Raw genomic sequence first — 21,437 nt, 5'->3', positions numbered from 1 at the left:
ACAGACAGATCCCAGTCCTGCAAGTGGATTCAGAGGGATTTGCAATCCTTCTGCATGAATCTAATTGCTTGGTCGGGATCACAGCACAAACATGGCACAATCAGTCAGACTTTTTACATTTTAACAGAAATGAATGAACTTCTCAAAAGCAGGACTGTTTCTCAACAGTCTCAGAAAGACTTTGCAGTGAATAAGGAAAGCACAGCATGACTGACTACCTTCCCCTTAGAAAACTTCCACTGAAGTCAACAGGTTTCCAGGGAATGGGTTCTAGCCTAAAATTATGTTTCAGAAGTAACTTTCCTCAGAACACCAAAATTAAAGTGATCTGGCAAGGGCTTTTCTCACTGCAAATCCCCACTCTCATCCCAGATTTTGAACAATCTGATCCAAGTAAAATAACCCAAGGTAATGGAACACTCAATGGGCTACATAATTATTTGTTCTATCATCAGTATACAATGGTTTTTTCCTATCCAGCAGGATTTAAAACGGGGTGATATACCATGGATATCATCAGAAATATAGTGGGGCTATCTTTTTCTCCCCCCTCTTATGAATTCCAGTACTGATTTTAACAATCCCATCCCCTGTGACTGCCTAGACATTCTCTACATTTACAAGATGACACAGAAGTACTTTCATGAACAAGAGCACTGTCCACTACAAGCTCTGAGGATCTTTTGTCTATCAGCTGGTAGTACTCAGGGTGATTAGACAGAACTATTTTGTCTTTGAAGGCAGTGGTGGGAAGAGCAAGGACTGATGGGGAGAATGTGAAATTGTTCAAGTTGTAGGGAATTGCAGTTCCTCACGAACAAAGGCATGGAGAGAAGGGAGGCAGGAAGGTGGGATGGCAAGGGAAGAGGAGAATGGGCAGCAAAATGGTCATTCCTACTTCCGCTAAAGACTCACGGACACAAATCTCCAAGTGGGTTGTCCAAGTGCCTTCCCACTCTCTGACAAAAGTAGCTGGGAGAGAAGCACACATTTGAGGATATGCTTTGGTCCATGGTAGGTCAGAACAGAAGACAATGTCGAGGCTGCAAAGGAGACTGGCACCCTTGTCCCAGTTCTGCCACAGATCTGCCCACCATCAGCAAGACATAAACGGGGCCTTTGCATTATTTTTTTCTGTTCTCTCTCTACTTCCATGTGCATGTATTTTGATTGGACATATCTAAAATTTGTTCACACAGTGCCTGGGACCTTCAGACACAGTACAATGCAAATAAAAATCGGCAGCATGATGTTGGTTTTTTTTAATAACTAACAAACATGAGCAAAAATAAAACTAGCAGCAAAAAACTGACCTCGCTGAAAGCAGTCTAAGCACAGTGATAAAAGGTTGAGACACATCCTATCAAGTGAAAAGACCCAGTGTTTCAGAGAGGACTATGCTGATGGGGCTGGCTAGGCCAGAGACAAGGGGACAATGAAGGACGACAATGGAGATGAAAAGCCTTCCTTCACAGAGCAGGCAGGAAGAGCTGTGCTGGTCTGACATGGGGGCTCAGTGTGAAGTGCAGTGGGCATGTACCAGCAGGAAGAAAATCCGAATGCAGAGCACAACATGCACACGTTGTGTGAAAGCCTGAAGGATGGCAAAGCCTCCACTGGCTTCAGCTGGGATATTTTACTCACTGGGCTCTAAACTCCAGAGACAGCAGCCTTCATCACCAGGCAGCTGCAGCTCAGTGGTTATTTTCATGGTTGCAGTTTCCATGAGGAAGTGCTGTGTTCATTACCAACGACCATTCATTTTTTCATACTGAATCTGTCGATTCACAAGGCTGCCTATTGGACTTACACACCCCTTCCTATGTTTATGGCTATAAAAACATGCTCCAGAACCCAAAGTTGCTCTCACAATCCCATGGACTTCTGTGGGTGGGATGAGGGGTCAGCCCAAAGTCTGAGTTCCTGCTCATTTCCATGCAGACAGCCACTCACAAGGCAATATGAGCAGGGGAAGAGTGTTAATTTTTAACTTCCTGGCTACACTCCAACTTCAGTAATTACATTCAGCAAAAGTGAATTTCCCCTGAAATTTCAATTACAGAAGGTATTTTCCACTGCCACCACTTAACTGCTGTGCAGTGTTTGCCTGGTGTAATTCTGCTAGATTATTTCCTGATTTCCTCTCACAGCAGTTGTTTTTTCATAGTGGGTCCACTGTTTGCCCATCACTCAGTTAGCCCTGTCTCATTTCACCTTAAAGGCATATTACAGAGGGGTAATGAAGGATCAAGAGACGTTGCAGGCATGGTACAAGCATACAATGTGAGTGTGGCAATGCTACAAGCAACAGCAAAGACTTGTAAATGGTTAAAACAACCTGAAGACACTACCTCAATAGTCTAAACCATTTATGAAAAATCACTATTAGTCACCCATTAACCTTCTATAAACTATTCATAAGCGCACTCTAACTAATGAACAGTAATTATTAAGCTTAGGGAACTAAAGGTTGGGAAGTCCTATAGGCTCCAAAGATCTATACCATAATGCAGGCAAAGATGGGAACTACTTCTGAAGGAAAGGTCTGGAAAACTGTGGATGGAGGGGTGAGGTTTGAGGTCTGTGCTGACTTCACCGCTGGGGCAAAGGCAAGGTTTGCAGCAGGGGCTTGTAGCAGAGCCCTGCAGGGCTGTTGCCCAGGGCCAGCAGTGAGCAGCATGTCTGGAGACCAGAGTGGGCACCACCAGGAATCTCCTGACCACGCTGGACACCTGGACGTGAGCTGTCCCAATGCTGAGCCCAGGCTGACATGGGAACACGTACGTGAAACCACATCCAGAGGGTGTTCCCATCTATGGGAAACCAGAGGAGAATTTTCTGGGCTGAAACAAAGAGTAAACATCTTAAATCTATTCATCCCCCTGCACGTGTGCCTGAGCATGTGCGCACACACGGGCTTCTGTCAGAGACAAAAAGAAAGGCTCCCTGTGTATATGCACACCCCTCACCTTCGCCTAAGACATCCACCGGATTTTTCTTCCTCTAGACAAGTATTCCATGAATTGCAATAAACACCCTAAAAATTCTAAGCAGCTCATTATACACCACTGTCTCCTTTTATGGCTCCAAGCCAGAATATAATGATGAGTCTTAACTTGTTAAGGACAACTAATTTTTTGTTCCTGGCTGTCTCAGGGGCTTCTCTCTTACTCACTCTCACTTTACTTCACTGTTGACATGTTTCTGTTAACTGGATGTCATCTGCCTGCCTTGATTTTATGCACAAGCAGTGGGATGCATTTTTCTGTGCAACAATTCTGCTTTGAGTTGCATTAGATTTGTCATTATTCTCTCATTTTCCCCTTGCACTTGTAACATTTCATCTATTCCTGCCTTATTTTTTGAGCCACGGTGCACCCACATTATGGTTTATACATGATCTTGCTCCCTTTGAAGCCGGCAGATTTCAGAGCCAGCCCTCGTCAGGAGAAGTGCCTGCTACCAATTTAGCAGGCTGAGGGCCCCGAGCTCCAACAACTCAATCTAAAGGGGGTCACAGGGTGGCACAAGCGAGTGTCAGCAAGTGCTGTTTAATTGCCAATCTAGGCTTCTCCATGGTGTTTAAAGTATAATGACCCATCACTTAATTCTGAGAAGTCCTGGCCCTGCTGCTGAATGGAATGAATATCAAAGGATGTGCTAGAACAGGGCAAGGAGCCTACATTTCCTATAACTGCCATAAGTATAATAGACCTCTACTTCTGTCGTCCCATTACCACAATAATGTATTTAATTTGCTGTGTACTCTTTTTAACTAGATACCTTTCATAAAGTCTATCTTGGGAATATAGCCCCCCCCCCCCCCCCCCCCCCCCTCCACATCTCCCCCCTCCCTCAAATGACTAGCCTCTCTAATAATAATTAAACTAAATCAAGCCCTACTTTGCCTCACACCATGCCTGCAAGCCCTTTATAGATATTAAAAAAGATTAAATAGGGGGAGGGAACCATTGTTTAAATTTGCAGCTCTTTCCCCAGCCGAGTATTTTTTTTCTGTGCTAGTATTACACTTTTTTTTTTTTTTTTTTTTTTTTTTAAGTTGATTTTCCAGTTGTCTATTTGCTGGACCAGCACTTTAATTTAAATTTTTAGTTTTTTGTTTACTTATCTAAAGCATACACCACACTGCTTTCCCACCCATTAATTCATGAGCCCTAGGTACAGATTTCTACTTCTCAATGAGGTCTGCTTCCCCCCAGCTCTCACCAGCCTTTTCCTCCTTAGATCATTTATCTAAGATGTTCCAAGGTTTCTAATATGTGCACCAACGTTCACATATTAAACTGCAGAGATGGAGAGGAAGGGACAGAGCAGGGAAGAGACGTGGAACCTTGCTATGTAATGCATGCTAATTTAATTATGCGCCATCATCAAAATGGATTAGCTGTTTCAGCCCATCAGGAAAGACTAAACTTCCACCGATTTAATTAACCAGGCTGAAAATCAGATGAACAGAGAATAAAACTATCATTAGGAGCAATTACTGATTACTTAAACATAGTGCTGCCAACCAGTTTGTAAATAAAACTAGCAGCCCCTGGAAAATTAGATGGAATTAATTGGAGGTAGGGAGGGGGACAAACATATACTTCTAAAGCTTTTGAGGGTCAGGCAGGCCCTTTTATGTTGACTATCAGTGTTTGGAGCTTTGGGAGGGGAAAACACAGCGCAGTAACCTTCCTCCCAACTCTGCTGAGGAGCAGTCCACCTCCTTCCTGAGCCTTTCCTCCCGTGCACACATCACTGCTCTGGCTGATGGCCACCAAGAAAGCAAAGGCTATCACGTCTTCTCATCCTTGCTTTTTCAACATTACATTCTCCCAGCTCTTTCATTTAGTTTGGCTTTTAAAGGTGGCTTCTCACTCCTCCACCTCTCCCTCTAAAACAAATTCTTGAGACCCAATGACAGCATTAGGACATCAGCTTCTCCACACATGGGAAGGTAGCTCTCACCCTCTCCTCCACCCCACCAAAAAGCCAAGGATGGATGTTTAACTGAACTGCTTTCAGAAATCTGTTGCCTACATGAAATGCTCTCCTCCAGCGAGCAGGAGGAGGAGCTACATTTGCTCGTGATTTAGGACCTCAGTGTTTGAACTCACCTTGACATGGAAGCATTGACAGTCAGAGCTGTTGGGTAAGGGTGGCGGAAACCCCCTGTCGTGATTGGGTACACTGGCTGACCTTGCCTGGCAAAAAAGAAGGGAAAGAGAGAATGAGAGAAAGGGAAAAATGGGCTTTAAAAAAAAAAAAAAAAAAAAAAAAAAAAGAACAACAAAAAACTTCTCTCTGCACAGTAAGCTTTATTCTCATTTGATCAGAACAAAAATCTTGGGGATTGTACAGCAAGGATCAAAGGAAAGAAACACAGAACAATTTGAATGCCATAAATCTGATAGGAATGGCTAATTAAATTTTATAACCTCTGCTTATGTCAATAGAGACCCTCTCCCCAAGCTGAAACTAGGTGTTTTGTTGTAATAATTAAAGGCGAAGTCTCGCTTGCTTTAATGGAGCCATCACACTAATTGAGGGCTACACATCCAAAGGAAAACAATAATGAATGTAAATTTATACCAAAATAAAGTACAGTGAATCAAAGGACTTCAGTTGCGCTTTGGGCCTCTTTCGGTATTTAGATCTCGGTGAGAAAACATTAAATTAACAGAGCTTAATTTGTAGCCTTTTGTCAGATTAACAAGTGTTGACAAGAGTTACCGGGGGAGAGTCCCCAAGAAGTATTGTGGGTAACCAATAGACAATCACACCTCATTACAATAATTAAAAAATACAGCAACATGCAAAACAGCATCCTCATGAAAGACACACAACTTTTTCTGATGGAGGTTTGTCTGTGCTGGCTAGCTCGTTTCATCTGTCCTTCAAATACCTCATCAGACTGGGCAGGATGCTTTTGGGGTGGGTACTATGCCAGAAACATGCAGGCCAGTGGAGGATGGATGGGTTGGGAAGTTGATGGTGAAGTGCAAGTGGCAAGGAGAGGGGGAACAAAAATCTCGGGTTACTTCTGCGAAGTTGGCCACACTACTCTCCTAGAGCAGAAGCCAACATGATGGTGTTGCCCCTCAACAAAAATCACTGGGAGAAGCTGTAAGAGCTGTGGACAGGCAAGCGCACCATGGGGTTGACTTGTTGTGAAGTGTGGGGATGACAGAGGTGGCCATTAGCACCTGTCTGGCCACACGTGGCATCATTCACGTGCTTTCGCAGCCATGGCATGAGGTCCAAGGAGGACAAACCTTTGCCTGCACAATACAGACACGCAGATGAGCAATGGGGTGTAGGTCAGGGCCAGTGAGCAGTTTCTTCCCTGCGCTCTCATGTCACTGACTTTTGGCACGAGCTGAGTGTATTTGTTTTAGATGTTGAGGCTGTTGCTGTGAAAACTTGAGCTAAGGATGTCACACGCAGTCTACAATTGTTCAGGGCTCCTTTGGAAAAGGTAAGTCACCACAAACGAGGAGGAATTTCAGATTTCAGGGAGCAATGCTTTGCGTTTTTCTTCTGCTCATGATGCGCTCTTCTGGAGAAGCAACTTTCAGCAGAGAGGTGCGGGATATGCTTCACCCTTGGGGTGTGAGACCCTCTATCCAAAATAGCTGCATGACCACCCACGAGGAAGGGCAGCCTGCAAAATGACCAGAAGCTCCAGCTCTCCAGCATCAACACTTTTGAGCTTGAGAAAGGCCTCCATGGCCTCTGATGCCATCACCTCTCCTTGCCCGAGACCTGGGGATATGTGGTGACCCCCTGCTCTGCCCTGCTCTCCCGTGGGGTGTCAACTCCAGTTCCTCATGGAGGGCAAACTTGTGGAGAGGTATTTTAGCACAGCTGGCCAAACAACCTCAAGCAGGAGCAACCTATTCTGAATTTTAGGCAATTCATTTCTATAAGAAATATGATCACCCCAAAACGGAGGAGGCCTGTTGTGTGAGAAAAACTGGGTAACAGTCTTGATTTATAATGCAGAGAACTGTTGTGTCCAGCAATACAAATGGATTTTATAAGCATTTAAATCAAATATACTAGACAAAAGGCTTAGGCAGTGCTTAAGTGTATTATAAACCTATTGAGAGATGGCAGTGCAAGAAAAAAAAAGAAAATAAGGACTCAATTACTGTTGGGAGCCTCATACCCAGCAAGGCTCTGCAACTGGGATCTGAGGAGCTGAAAAGAAAACAAAACCCCAAACTAACTTTCCATTGCTTTTTTCTAAGCCAGTTTTAAAGTAAACTAATTCCTTTTTCTTGTTTAAAATTCCATTCCTCAGATGCCAACTGCCAAGCCACATTGCAACTAGGAATGCTGCTCACTGGCTGATGTAAAGCTCTACTGTTTCACAAGAAAAACAAAAGGGTTTTCAACAGAGAAGGCAAATGAAATTTAAAAATTTAAAATTGCAAATTTGTAGTGAGGATGGCCCTAGTAAAAAAAAAAAAAAAAAAAGGGTCTGTGAGAACCACCCTAAGCCCCCAGAAAACCAAATCTGAGAAAAACTCATGTGGTGTAGTGTAAGGGCAATAACAAGAAAAGGACATTTCTGTAGAAGAGTTTAAAAATTCCTGCTTCACGAGCTGTCAGCTGGTTGGGATGACATGCAAAGCTGGGTCCAACTGCTCATGTTTGTTTAAGACCACATGACCTGGCATAAGCTTTAATTAACCTTCATGAGGTGGGTAAATTCTTAAGGCTCAGTGAAGTGGCAGCTGGCAAACAAACTCATCCCAATGCACACACACATGCATGTACACACACACACACACACACACACATACATATATTTTTACATAAATTTTACACATCAGAAAAAGAAAAAAGAAATTAAAAAAATGGAACTCCTTACTGTGGTACTAACCATCCTAGCGGATGGGGGATTTGTCCTACAGTGCCTGGTGATAATGGATAATAAGGAGATATATCTGGAGGATGTGGAGGCCTTGGAATTCCTACAGAAGAGGAAGATAAAGCAGCATCAGTATTGAGATGTGGAAATAAATAAAATATAAAGAAAAAACACATATGTTTCAAAATTTCTGTTGATTTACTTTTATTATAGTATTTGTGCCTTCACCTAGGGTTTTCAAAGGCTCTTTCGCATTCCCTCAGTCACCTCTCCAGTCAGAGATAATTATTTTTGTTATTTAGAATTTAGCAGTCTCAGATACAATTTTGGTGTGATGCTGTACTAGACACTCTCCTAAATGTTCAACAGAAATATGAAACCTGTAACAACTTCATGATTACTTTAGTCTCAAAGTTAGCCAAAAGACCACAGGCCCTACCTATGTGTTGACTGGGTACTCAATAACATGGCATTACTCCAAAGTAATCTCCAGAACAAGTTTAAAAGTCATTAAAATTGCAAATGATGTTTGCTTTCCAGCAAACCTAGGAAACCTTTTCTGAAACCGTGGGTGGAGCTGAGAGCCCCTGGAAATGCTTGGTAAAACCAGGAGCAGATGTTGAAGGTGTGCAGGGGAGGACAGAGAGCCCATCCATCGTCTCTGGATGAGGTGCAGTTGGAAAGCAGAAACCAGCTCCAGACACAAGCCTTAAATATTAACACTCCTTACCTTAAGAGCAAAAAGGAATTACTCAGAGGAGTAAAGGTTACAAAGCTGGGTGCATCAATTAACAAGCCAGGGCACAATTACACAGCAGAAGCAGTATTAAAATAGAGAGCATTAAAAAGAGGGGGTACTGTATTCAGGGCTAAAATCTATTTTTTTAAGTCACTTGGGAAGCTTTTAATCTCTAAATTAAATCTCCTTGTGTGACATTTTCATGCAGACATTGCTTTTTCTCCATTACAAAACCCAAACAGATTAACTGGGCTTTAACCATCCAGTGAGCTATTTGCACACTTGAAAGAATGTTCACAGAAGAAAAGTAAACAGTCTACAGACGTTAATCATATGTTTTACGATAACCATTTAAAAGCTATTCCCTGTACTACCATTATTTAAATGAGAGGTTGGCTATGCCATTCACTTGCAATACGCAGGGATGGATTCCTTTCAAGCCATGTGAAGTCAGCATTAAGCACAATTAAAGGGGGGCCCCAGTTCAAGCACAGCGAGTGAAAACCAGCTAATGCACAGCCTCATTCAAGGGCTGGAGTTCATATAAATTATCTGCATAAGTTAGGGCTGACACAGAGTGATTCCTCTGACATGAATTCTGTTTCTGATGAACTTCCCAATTAACTGAATGGGGTTTGGATTAACAAAACCAAAACCACTGTCACTAGGAACTGCAGCCAGATTGACACTGTTTGAATTCTTTGGGACCTCATATTAAAAAGGGACTCTTAAAAAGTTAGAATAACATGTAAATTCTACTCTGTAACACCAATAAATCTAGTCAGGGTTTTACATGGTGCTCCATATTCAAGCAGAGTGCCCTTCAGGCTGAACTTAAGAGTTGGGTAGACTTACACTGGGGAAAAGAGTTGCAAGTGTAAAGCTGGAGCTAAGCAGTTACAGTGGATGAAAATTCAACATTATAGAAGAAAAATGGCTGAACTCCTGACACAGAAACAATGGGATTTGGGGAATTAAAAGAGATTCATTTCGAAACCGGTCATGACCCACCACCTTTAAAATTCCAGCTGCAATTTTCTAAGTGCAGATCACAGAATGTACATGTTTAATTCTCTGGGTCGTGCATGCAAACCAGCACTGGTAGATCGAACTACCAGGTGGGGTATCATGCTTGCAAAGAAACACACCTGCAAGCGACCCCACACACGCAACTCTGGTGTCACCCTGCAGAAACTCCATGAAAATTCACCCAGTACGTTTCCTTTCTGAAGCCTAATTGGCTTAAAAAGAAAGTATTTTGTCTGGGTTTGACATTTTATGTCCTCTTTGGTGCTCCAGCATAGGAAATCCATTCTCCCGCGCACTCCTCTCCCCTAATGCGCAAAAAGGAAAGATCCACCCACTCCCTCTCAAAAGAAACCCCAAAATATTTCCCACCTACCTGTTTTGGGATCTACGTCAGCTGGTAAGTGTGGAGGAGGGTTTCCTGGTGTGAAGTGCTCATTGCTGTATGTGATAAGCGGCGTAAGAGGGTGTACATGGTGTGGGTGCTGCACAACTGGCACTTTGTTAGACTGTCAAGAGAAAAAGGTTAACGCTGTTAGACCAGTGCTGGGCATCCCCCAACTACAGCATGAGGTACAACGTTCAAAAATCTGAGTAGCCAGGATTTCAGTATGATCCTCAGGCTTTTCCAGATCCCTTCTTGGCGTCATCCTTGCAGTTTTCCCACCCTCTTGCTTAAAACCTCCTCATACACTTTCCTTACTGTTGAGGTTCTTTAATCTTTTTGACCTGTCATGCTCCTGTATGGAGCAACAGCAATTCTTTAAAATTTTTCCTTTTTATTTTATAATCTTGTGCTTCACCTCCAAGATGCAGGCAGACTCCTCAGTGAGGGGCTGAGAGAGTCCCCCATTTAATTAGCGAGAGACCCAAATGCCCACTGACCTGTAGGTCTTTTCCTCTCCCCTTCCTGTCCTCACTCTCAGTTCTGCATTTTACTGCTCATTGCAAATACTCCAGATAAAAAGCCTTTGTAGTGCTGGAGTATTCCCTTCATCAGCAAGCATTAAGCTGACAAGTGATCACCTGCATATTTTATATATATGTATTTTAGAAGAGCTGATTAATTATCAATTCATCAGAGAGCGCTAATAAATGGAAACTGGATACTGATTAATCAGGCTACTAAAATATTCAGCTATATAAATAATGGCAAAACCCCCCAGATAAAGCCATTGAAATTAACACTCTTGTAGGGGGAATAATCACGCAGATATCATGAGGTTTTCCGCATCACACTCCTAGCTCTGGGGGAAAAAAAAATCTTATTCTCAACAACAGTAAAAAAAAAAATTAAAAAAGGAGTGAATGAATGAAAGAAAAAGGCAGGCTGAACTGTAACTTACCCTTACAAGATCACAAAGAAAAAATTAAGCTGAAACCAGCTGAACCGCTGGACCATTTACTGCGAGTAATCCAATTGCAAAAACCCCTATTCCCCATAGAGGATTTTCACTAAAATCCTACAACAGGGACATTTAACCAGATTAGGTACCAGCAAAGATAAAGAGGCTGGTATTAGATGATGAATGGATTAGAGTCAGGTTTCATTTTAGAATGTGTCTTCATTTCCTTTTATTACTTTAAGTAAGGAACAACTTGCATTAACATCAAGTAAAAGGAATCACATTAAAATAAAGCAGTGATACCATGGTGGCCGCGATAGCGCCGCTGCTGTTCAGGGTCTGCCAGCACTCTCTCCTGCTCACAATTCTGCTCCAGGACAGCTCCCAGCCTACTGCTCACTCCCCAGCACCCCCAAACACAAGCACACACCCTCACCAAGCCACCTTAGACAAGCTATTGCTATTATCTGCTCTGGCTTCCAACGCTCCGAGCTTCCCTTAAAAGCATTTCAAAAATAATTCAGTTGTTCTTTGGGAATGAGCTTCTAGACTGTAGGGAAGGAAGAGGGAAAACAAACTGTGAGCAAGGAGGAAAAGAAACATCTGTCTTCCTGGAATAAACAAGAAGTTCCTCCACCATGCTCAGGCCAAGTGAAGCACCTTTGGCTCCCCCAGCCCCAGCCATACGTGGCTAGTTGGGCTCCCTGCTTTGGCAACCTGCAGAAAAACGTGCATCCAAAAGAAGCCAGCCAAGAACTGTACTTGTGCTTCCCACAACTTCTGTGTTCGTCATAATGTTCATCTCTTCCTGCCATCCTTACATGGGTGGCAGAAAGAGATGAACATGGCGAAGAACCTTCCTCTCCATCACCAAGCACTTGGCACAAGGGATTCCCATGTCAAGTGGCCACCACACAGGAAAACAACATGGTTACTACAGCCAATGCTATGATTTACAGCACGTTGTGTTGGCTGGGTTGTGGGTCAGATCTTCTGCCAGCGGAACAGCCAAGGACAACTTCTGGCCACACAAATCCATAATGGTTTCACACCAGAGGAGATATGAGGATTTGGCCCTTCGAGTTCAAGAAGCCAAAGGAGATGCTCTAACCCAAAAACTGCTCTTTTTCAAGTGAACCAACCTAAGCAGTCCGAAAGTAACAAAGCTTTGGCAAGGGCTTCACCTAACAAATTATATTTCACACCAAACAAAGTAGCAGGCAACATGTGTCAACAACATATGACATTATGAGCCAAATGACCAGTTGATGAAGTTCACAAAAATTCTAATTTCCAATAAGAGCTATTTTTTCTGGCCAAGAATTGTATGAGTTCCTGCTGTTAGGTGATCCATAGTGTGGCCCCATTTATTGAAGAAGTAAATACGTGCTGTAGCTTTGTGCTCTCCCAACTCTACTTTCACATCATTGTAAACCTCACCCAGACCATGACAGACATTAAGGGCTGTCTTCCACAGTGAGCTTATTTTCACAGAAACTGGAGCTGGTTAGTTAAAAAAATAAGTGGAATAACATTAGAGGGTCAGACTTAAGCCGGCAAACAAGAAACAACACCTGAGAGAAAGCTGGACTGACATGGCTCCATCACCAAAGCCAGATGTACCATAGGGGGTTACATGTAAACTGTGGGAAACCACCATTGCTTTGATATACCAGGACCGCCCGCAATATCTCCACAAAACAGAGCAACTGCTAAATTACCATGTATTTCACTTAACAGGTTTCAGAGACAAATAAAAAGCAAAAGGAAAAAAAATAAAAACAACTAAGAGCTTGAACATCCAGTCTGCAAATTTTTCCACCAGTAAGTAATTTTTGATTGAGTGATTATCATGCACTCAAGTGGAACACTCATATAAAGGCGCACGGGTGGGATACTCTTTTGCCACTCTGGTGATGCTGGGGCAGAGGTAGGGGGAGAATGTATGAGGGGAAAGGGAGAAACTGTCATATACATGCTCAAAAAAATGCTCTCTGGGACAGAGGAGTGTGATCCACTTCCCAGCGAGTCAGCCTGCATCCATACCACTACCCAGGGACAGGTTTGCATTCTGTTTTGCACTGTTTAGCACACACTGGGGAAAGGGACCCTAACTCCCCTCAGAACAGCACACACAGTTTGCAAGCCAAGCTAAACATGCATAATATGCTAAACAAGCTGCTCTTTAAAAGAACCGTTCCTGAAGTTAACTAAGCTCCCTTGGAAAAGAGAAAAATAAAGGACTATCTGGGAAAGAGGAGGATTAATCCTGCAGATGCATCTTCCTTTGAAACCAATGGGAGCTCTGCCTGAGTAACAAGTGTGGTCCTAACCCCATCCACCGGCAATGAAAGGTAAACCACAGAAGCCATCAACAGGAGACACCTATTAGATGACTTTAGACATCCCCCTGCAAAAGGCAATATTCTCCAATATACATTTGTGAGGGCTTTTTCAAGGGCCGTTTTAAGCTCAGAGCCATTGTGGGATGCAGGGGTTTCTCTGGCAAGTTGAAGAGCTCCATTTATGGCTCTGTCAGGCACGGGAAGGGGAGCTGCACTGGCACACACAGATTAGCACCAGGACATGTGGTAACAGGACAGGAACAAGGGGAGATTTCGAAAGAGAAATCTCAGCACTTATGAAGCACCAAGTCCTCTGCTGATAAATCACCCCTCTCCACAGAAAGCTGAGGTCTCATATGCTAGGTTAGAGGGCATGGTAAAGAATTGCAAAAAAACATGAGAAGTTTGCTTTTCTTGATAACTGCTGCCTGAAGCAATCAGAGGAAATTGTCCCCATAGGGGCTCTACTACTAAATCTCTCTATATGAATTTGAAATGCTTCTGGGAGTGCTTAAACACAGATCAGTTTAAACAATAATGGAGCTCTAGAACGAAAAAAATTCCCACACCAAAACCACAACAAATTTTGGACTGATAAATGCTTGAGAGGAGTACTGAGATCCATTTAGACTAAGTTCTGATAGGTGCCTTTAGGGAACGAAAAAAACCTATCTGAACTTCAGATTTAAACTGCAGGGGATTGTATGTATAAATTGCTGTGTATTAGTCTTTGTTGCATGGTAAGGACATTTCATTAACAGGATGAAAGATGCTTCTATGCGTATACAGCCCAATTTAATACACCCCACTGATGAATACTCCCCATTTATTGAAGAAGTTAATACATGCTGTATAAATCAATAGTTCCTAAGTCTCTGAAAGCAACATAAGACTTGCACAAGATGAAACGTTGCATTGTTGAGCACACAAAGAGAAACCAACCTCTAAACAGGAAGAGTTTACTACTGCAATTTCTGCTTACAAATTTGTGGCTTGTTTGGCTTCGGTAATAAAAACACGGTATCAACTCCAAGTCAAAAAACCCCCCATGCCAGAGACACCAGAGGATGCCCTCACTTGGATAAGGTGGGGTTAGTAAAGGCAGGTCTGCACAAAAAGCCACCCAGGCTGAAAACAAGCCATCGTGCCATGGCAGCATCGCAGCAGCCAAAGCCTTCGGCCTCCGACTCCTTTCCAGTGCATCCCAAGGGAAGGGCAGGGGGATGCTCCTGCACCAACCCAGCCTGAAACTGCAGTAGCTGCCAGCATAGCCCCTGCAGCTGCACCCCCTTCCCTGACCTGGGTGGCCTTTTACATGTCCTCGAAGCCCTGTGAGGCAGGGAGGTGCTGCAGCCCACCGGGAGCGCGGCACGGGAAGGACTGAGCGGGTGCTTGCACCCGGACCCCCAGAGCTCCGGCCTCTTCCTCCACTATCACAGCAAAGAGAGCTCTCCATCCTCTTTAAAACCTATTAATCAAGAGACACTGAAAACAAATGGAGCTAGAGCTCCGCCTGTCTTTTTGCCATGTCCTCCTCTTCCCCACTGCTCTCCCTTTCTGCTGAAGAAAGATGGGCCCTGGAAGTGCTTTTATGAGCCTAATACAATAAAACAAAAGCAGCACAGAAGAGGGTTTGTCAGCCTTTTCCCCTCCTCCAGGGTGGATGCAGGTCGACAGTGGTCTTGAATTAGCAGGCCCTCCTGGAGTTGCTCCCTGGGCTTAGCAAGGAATAACATTCAATACCAGTTCACATTAAAAAATAGGTTTATAAACTGTTTCTCTGTATTTTCCAGATGATGCTATTGCAGTTATGCTGACTGTAGCCAGTGAAATGCTAACAGATGCTCCTGAACTGCTCTGCAGTTCCAAAGATGATCATAAAAGCAGTTCCTTTTTTTTTTCCTAAAGGTTGCTCTCTCCCTGATTCTGCCTAGGAATGACATCCTTACTCTATACTCACCCCCTCACCACCCTGTTGCCCCACAGAAATCAGGAAATCAAGTTGCAAGTAAAGGCAAATCCCAAAATACCGCTGCAAATATTGATTTTTTTTTTTTTTTCTATTTCCAGCAGAGTCACCACCACCCAAAGGAGAGCATCAGTAAGCAGAGCATCAGTGAGCACCATTGCAGCCCTGGGGATCACCCACCCCAGTAGCCACTTTAGGTGGCACCCCAAACTACACCAAGAAAACTGCAAACCATCTAGGTTAACTGAGAAGCTAAAGCCAACCAAACCCACCAGCAATATGTGGGCACTCATACCCTTCCCGAGCATAAAAATTCAAGGCCATCAATGAACATTTCCTGAAAAAAATCAAAAGTTTAATTTTACCCAGCCCTTTTTAGCTAGTGGAGTCACAGTTTATTTTTTTAAGGATGCTTTCACACCTGACTAAGCATTCCTGAAAACTACTTCCCCTTGCTCCTTTATGGTTGATGCAGTGGCCTGAGCCCTGTCTCAGTTTAATGTAGCTGATTCTTGCCTAAGGTCCTGCCCTAAGCTAACTGCCCATTGTGGCAGGAGACAAGGCCTCCATTGATAATCACAACTCACCCTGCTGAAAAAAAGGTTCATTTTCCTCTTTCACACAAATGATGACAGGAGTACTGACAACCATGTGCTGGGACAATACCCTCCCCAGGCAGAGCCTTAAAAAAAGCCCCCAATAACCCCAACTGCCTTATCCTTAATATATAAATTGAGAAAAAAAAAAAAAAAATAAAAAGGGACACACACACACACTAACACACTTTCGTGCAGCCTTCTGTTTCTTCCCCTTTCCTCCGACCACTTCCCAGGACAGTGAGTGCCTACCTGGTCCTGCAAGAACTGCTGGCATTCCAATAAAACTCTGTGGTCTATTAGCAATCTCTCAGACAAAACAACAAAATCAGCTTCCTGGCTCTAAGTGTCCAGCAATTCATTCATGAAAAGAATTGTTTCGGTTTTTTCCCCCCTTTAAGTCTGATGAAGTGTCCCCTGAATATTGGAGAGCTAAGCCATCGTGCCTGACATTTTTCCACATCCTTCCTGTCAGGGAGCGAAGGTACTGAGTGGAGGGGGTGGGGAAATGAAGATTTAAGATGTTCAGGAAATTTCCACTTAATTTCGCCAAAAGGCAATTATGTGAAATGATCTGGTGACAATTAACATACGCCAAATCCTCTAGTGTACAAGGGGAAGGACTGGGGCTTAGCTATCTAATTACTGCCTGTTAGTTCCGATGCAGGAGGATAAAACACACCAGTAGTAAAACATTATTAAGTGTGCTCACACTCTCACACTCTGCTTTCAAAGCAGTTGTGGGCTGCAAGTTTATTGCTACGGTATTTGGAGTGGGGTGTGTTTTTTGGTGGTTTGTTTTTTTGTTTTTTTTTTTTTTTTTTAAGTGAAAAAAAGGAACTTAGGTTTTTAAATACAAGTGCTGCAGTCTTGGACAATGTGGTATTACTGTACTGTCAGGTCAGACCCAAACAAGCACCTGCTACACAAGTGTATGTTTTGAGATCCTTCAGCAGCACTGGAATTACATTTACACCAGTTAGATTTTACCTTACTTATTCTCTTAAGGTTTCACTAATAAAGAGAAAGCACTCTGCTCACCTGCTCTGCCTGACCTTGGCATATGAATTCATGCACCAGTTACATCATCTATAGCCCAGAACCGTGGCCTGCATGCATCCAGGCAAGCCTTACACTGAGTATCAAAATTAGAGATGATTTGATCAACAGGTGCACTTTCCCATACCAAGAGGACAAGGTAGTGCTCAGTCCCTTCAAGTTTCAGGTAATGAAGTGCCCAGATTTGTTTCTTCCATTACAAAAGGAGAGGCAGTTTCTTCCCCAATGTGACAAATACTCGGTGCTTTCTTTGCATACTTTAGTTAATTTTAATTACTCTCCATCTCTGCAGAGCAGGCAAGCCTTTGTTCATTCTAACAAGGCAAAAAAGCAAAACCACTTGGCATATATTACATTAAAACTGAAAAATACCTTTTTGCTAAGCCACACCAGTACAAAGTGTGCTGGATGCACAACCACTAAGCAAACAGATGGGTGAAACCAAAGCAGGTCTTTGGGACATGGTCCTGAACACAAATAGGGTAGGAAGGGGAAAGGCACAGAGGAGTAACACACAAGCACAAAAAGAGAAGATGAGTAGCAGAAAGAAAAGCAAATATAAGCAAAATAGTCCTTATAATTGCCCCGACAGACCTTGTTAAATGCTTTTGTGTGAATACCTAGTCACGCAATTTGACTTACTGCCTAACATCCTCTGAAATGCCTTATTATAAACAGCTGTAATTCTTGCTTATAGACCACTTATTTCAGCACTAGACACACATATACTGTAGGAGAAATAGCTCCTTGGTTTTCATTAAGGTATCTGTGACTTCTGTCTATAGCAACAACTTGAATGTGGGGCTGTTAAAAAACTGCAAGAAATGAAAGAAAATTAGCATGCATGCATATACCTTCTTGTACTGAGCAATTTCAGTAACAACAGCATTATTAAAAAACTACTGTGCACATACATGCCTTAAGAAATGAAGACAAGTTTTCAATACAGCTTTTTAAAACACAGCATTCACAGCGGACTGTGCTCATCACCGATATGCAACATATGCAGCAAATGTATATTAAATCCCTTAACAAATAACAAGGCTCTAAAAACTGTTTTCATTTTTTTATATGCTAAAAACACTACATAGTGCACAATTAAGCGATGCAATTATTAAGTAAGTCCAGACTAATTATTTCTTGAATAAATTAAAAAAAGCTTCCGAAAAAATGTTATGTTAAACGCACACCAGAACTGAAACACCTCACAAGTATTTCAGAAGAAAAGTAACAAGCACAATTACACAGTGCTGTCAGGCCTTTTGCCCCCAAGCCCCAGTAAAAAAAAAAGTCCTCTACAGGTAAAATATTTGTGAGATCTCACCACCAGTCTTGTAAAACCTGCATATGCAACAACATGCAGTAAAGAAGAAACATCTAAATAACGGTTCTTTTAGATTAATTAATTTTAGTTGAATTCAACAGAATGTTATCCTTTGTTTTATATAAGAAAAAGTAAATAAAACAACTAAGCTAACCAGGCAAAGGTACCACAGAGTACGGAAGTGATAGAAATCCTCCTCCTGGATTGAATGACTCTGCAAGCAAGTCTGGCAGAGTTAGAAAAGGAAATAGCAGAAAACTCAAGACTTCCACAAAACCACCAGTGAAAATGAGATGCATTGTAGAATTCTACAATAAGTTTCTATTTTCTGTGTACAAGTACGGGCAATACACAAAACTGGCTGAGAGGTAGCTTTGCCTCCTGTAATATATAATAGTAGGAGAAAGAAAGTCTCATGGACTTCTGACAGCAAACACAGAACCACTGTATTAAAACATGTGTTACCTCACATTTATCAGCATTCAGTCTTATTTTTCATATTCCTTTATCCCTGGGTAAAATAATTCTTATTCAGTGTCCCTAAAATTTTCACCTTTCACACTACAGCTGAGATTTTTGAAGAATTCAGAAAATCTAACTGTCAACCAAACACAGGATCAAAAGCACACAATAAATAGTACTATGTACTATTTTTAATAACTAAAACAAAAAATCTCGTTTCGTGTATGACAAGAGTTAAACCACTCCATCTCCAAACCCCCTTAACTGTATGTGCCCTGCTACAAACCAACTTTTCTTCCTTTAAGAAAAAAAAAAAACCCAAAACCCCAACATTTTTACCTTCATGGTTTCAGAGTTTAGGAAATATCGTACTGAACTGAAGAAAGCTTTGAAGTGGCCCCCTCCGCCCCAAAGGAAAAAAAGAGAAGAAAAGCTAGTGATGTCATGGTCACTGTGTGACTGCCTGACTGCAGATGTAACACAGCTCTACACGCGCACACACTTCTCCCTCGCTGGTAACCATTGTTCAGCAGCCAGGAACCAGCTCCCGAAACCTGCTGCACACCGGGCTCCGAAACGCCGCCCCGCCAACACACCCCGATCCCACCCTGGATGTACCAGGAAAAAAAATCCCCTTTCCCCCTCCAGCCCCCCGCCCCCAAAGCAAACCCCAAACCCGGGCGGAGGGAAGGGCACGGAGGAGGAGTGCGACAACTGTCCCGCTGCACCGCTGTGTCGCGACAGAGCGGCTCTGCCGCCCGCTCCTCGCCACCGCCGCCAAATTAAGCGGCATCGAAAAGTCACGCTTCCCCCTACTAAACAGATGATTACCATAAAATAAATAAATAAAAACAATGGCGCTAACAAAGGTCACAGCTGGAGATGCTTGCTTGATTTCTCACGCTCCCCCCCGCCACCCCATTATTTTTTATTTTTTTTTTTTTCTTTTTGATTCCACACTGTAAGAAAGGGAAGGAGAGGGAGAGAGGAGGAGAGGGAGAGAAGTCACATCAGAAGTTCAATGGTCAAGACGGAAAGCGCACACGCAGAAAGTGCTACTCACCCAGCAGTTCAAATTGAGATGCCAGCAGCCGAACTGCTGGAAGAGAGAGAACCCAGAGGCAAGCGCTCCTCCTTTACCACTCAAATCTTCCATTCCCACTAAAATTGCATCCCTCGGGTACATAACAGCTTTGTCTTTCCTTCTGTTAACCTCAAAAACTTTTTTTCTTTACTGTCTAGATGCCAATTGTGCTGGCTTTGTATTATTTTCCTTGCAGCTTTTCTCTCTCTTTTTCTTTCCCCGCTCCCCCCTTCACTTAAAGTACTGGAAAAAGCTGTCTTAAAAGATCAAGATGTCTCCAGTTTTTTGGCCTGGTGTTTTCTGAATGCTCAAAATCCACTGTCATGTTGGCTGTGAGAAGTGTCTTATTTCTAAATTGTCAGCTGCAGTTATCAAAATTTAGAGAAGCCTCCTGTCTTTTCCAATATAGCACTTTACCATCATCCTTCCAGGGAGTGGGGAAAAGACTTTCCCCCCCCACCCCCCCACGCAGGTATGTCTGTTCACAAGAGCTAAAAAAGCAGTTACTTTGGAAATCAATGACAATGCTACTCCAAGCCAGGTTGTGCAGGTATTGCTATATGCAGCGAGGAAACGCCGGCCGGCCGTGAGGGAGCATGATCAGTTAAGTGTAGCAAGCAGTCACTTTATCTGCAAGATTGTCAAATCCCTCAAAACAAATTTCTTAGGGGGAGAGCTGTAAGGAAAGTGTATTTTCTTGTCATTGTAGCACCGAGGTGACATTTGGCAGACCTTTACCATCAGCTCTGTTCTCTCCCCCTCCTCCCTTTGCCTTTAGTATTTAGTATTTCTGTAAAACACTGACCTATTGCAAACAGGCATGCAAGAGGAACTTTGAGATAGATAATGTTACGGTGCCCTGGTTACTGTATTTTCCCAAGCTGATCCTAAACAAGAATTAACAGGGGGACCTGAGAGCATTGCTGAACTGAGCAAGGGTAAAGCCTTCTGCCCTGTGCATTGCTCCTGCCTACGAGCGCTGTGAGATGCCCACTTCCTAAATCTGAGCTGGCTATCACGGGCATCCGAGTTTGCCAAGAGTCAATCTCTCATCTCCTTTTCATCCTTTTCCCCGAAGTTGTAAAGTAGTTACTCTGCAACAAGGGCAAAAGCCAAAAAGGGTGGTCTAAAGGGAAACAATTTGGAAAAGGTGGCTGCGTTGTTCCCCTCCTCACTTTCTAAGCAAATTTGTCAACACTGACGGATGCTGCACGCACGGGGAGCGATCGCCATGTGGGACGGATGCTGCTGCAGACGAGGCAGTGGAGGAGACCAGTTGCAAACACTTGTCTTCCTCACGCACATCTGGGTGATCACGCCAACGAGTTCTCTCTCCCCTCGCCCCCAAAGAGTGAAACAACAGGACCGAATAAATATAGGGGTAAAAATAAAACTGTTTCAAGGAGGGAGACCTTGAGTGCATCCAAGTTTGCCTTTTAAGTGGCAGTTTAATCTTCGGGATCCACGGGTTAAACAAAATATAACAAACGGCAACGAAACACAAACGGGTATGCAGGCCCCGGGGGGAAAAAAAAAAAAAAAAAAAAAAAAAAAAATGGGGGAGCAGAAGAAGTATAACGGGGTAAAATCTGTGCAGTCTCT

General features: G+C 43.1%; 1 protein-coding gene across 14 annotated transcripts in view; it reads right to left on the bottom strand.

Moving 5' to 3' along the window:
- The window catches only part of TCF7L2 (transcription factor 7 like 2), a 173,872-nt gene that overhangs the window by 17,157 nt on the left and 135,278 nt on the right, over positions 1-21,437 (bottom strand). For 11 of the 14 annotated variants that reach the window (XM_040070975.2, XM_040070980.2, XM_040070978.2 and 8 more), the window contains exons 6-8: positions 10,027-10,159; positions 7,886-7,988; positions 5,124-5,210 (exon numbers count right to left, since the gene is read on the bottom strand). In XM_040070975.2, coding sequence (XP_039926909.1) covers positions 5,124-5,210; positions 7,886-7,988; positions 10,027-10,159 — 323 coding nt within the window. The remainder of the gene's footprint in view (positions 1-5,123; positions 5,211-7,885; positions 7,989-10,026; positions 10,160-21,437) is intronic. The other 3 variants (XM_058421508.1, XM_040070979.2, XM_040070992.1) reach the window with 1 other exon arrangement.

Source organism: Hirundo rustica, chromosome 8, assembly GCF_015227805.2.
Source record: "Hirundo rustica isolate bHirRus1 chromosome 8, bHirRus1.pri.v3, whole genome shotgun sequence".
Taxonomy (NCBI): domain Eukaryota; kingdom Metazoa; phylum Chordata; class Aves; order Passeriformes; family Hirundinidae; genus Hirundo; species Hirundo rustica.
The sequence above is the reverse complement of the archived record's forward strand: the minus strand, read 5'-3'. Positions and strand labels throughout refer to the sequence as shown.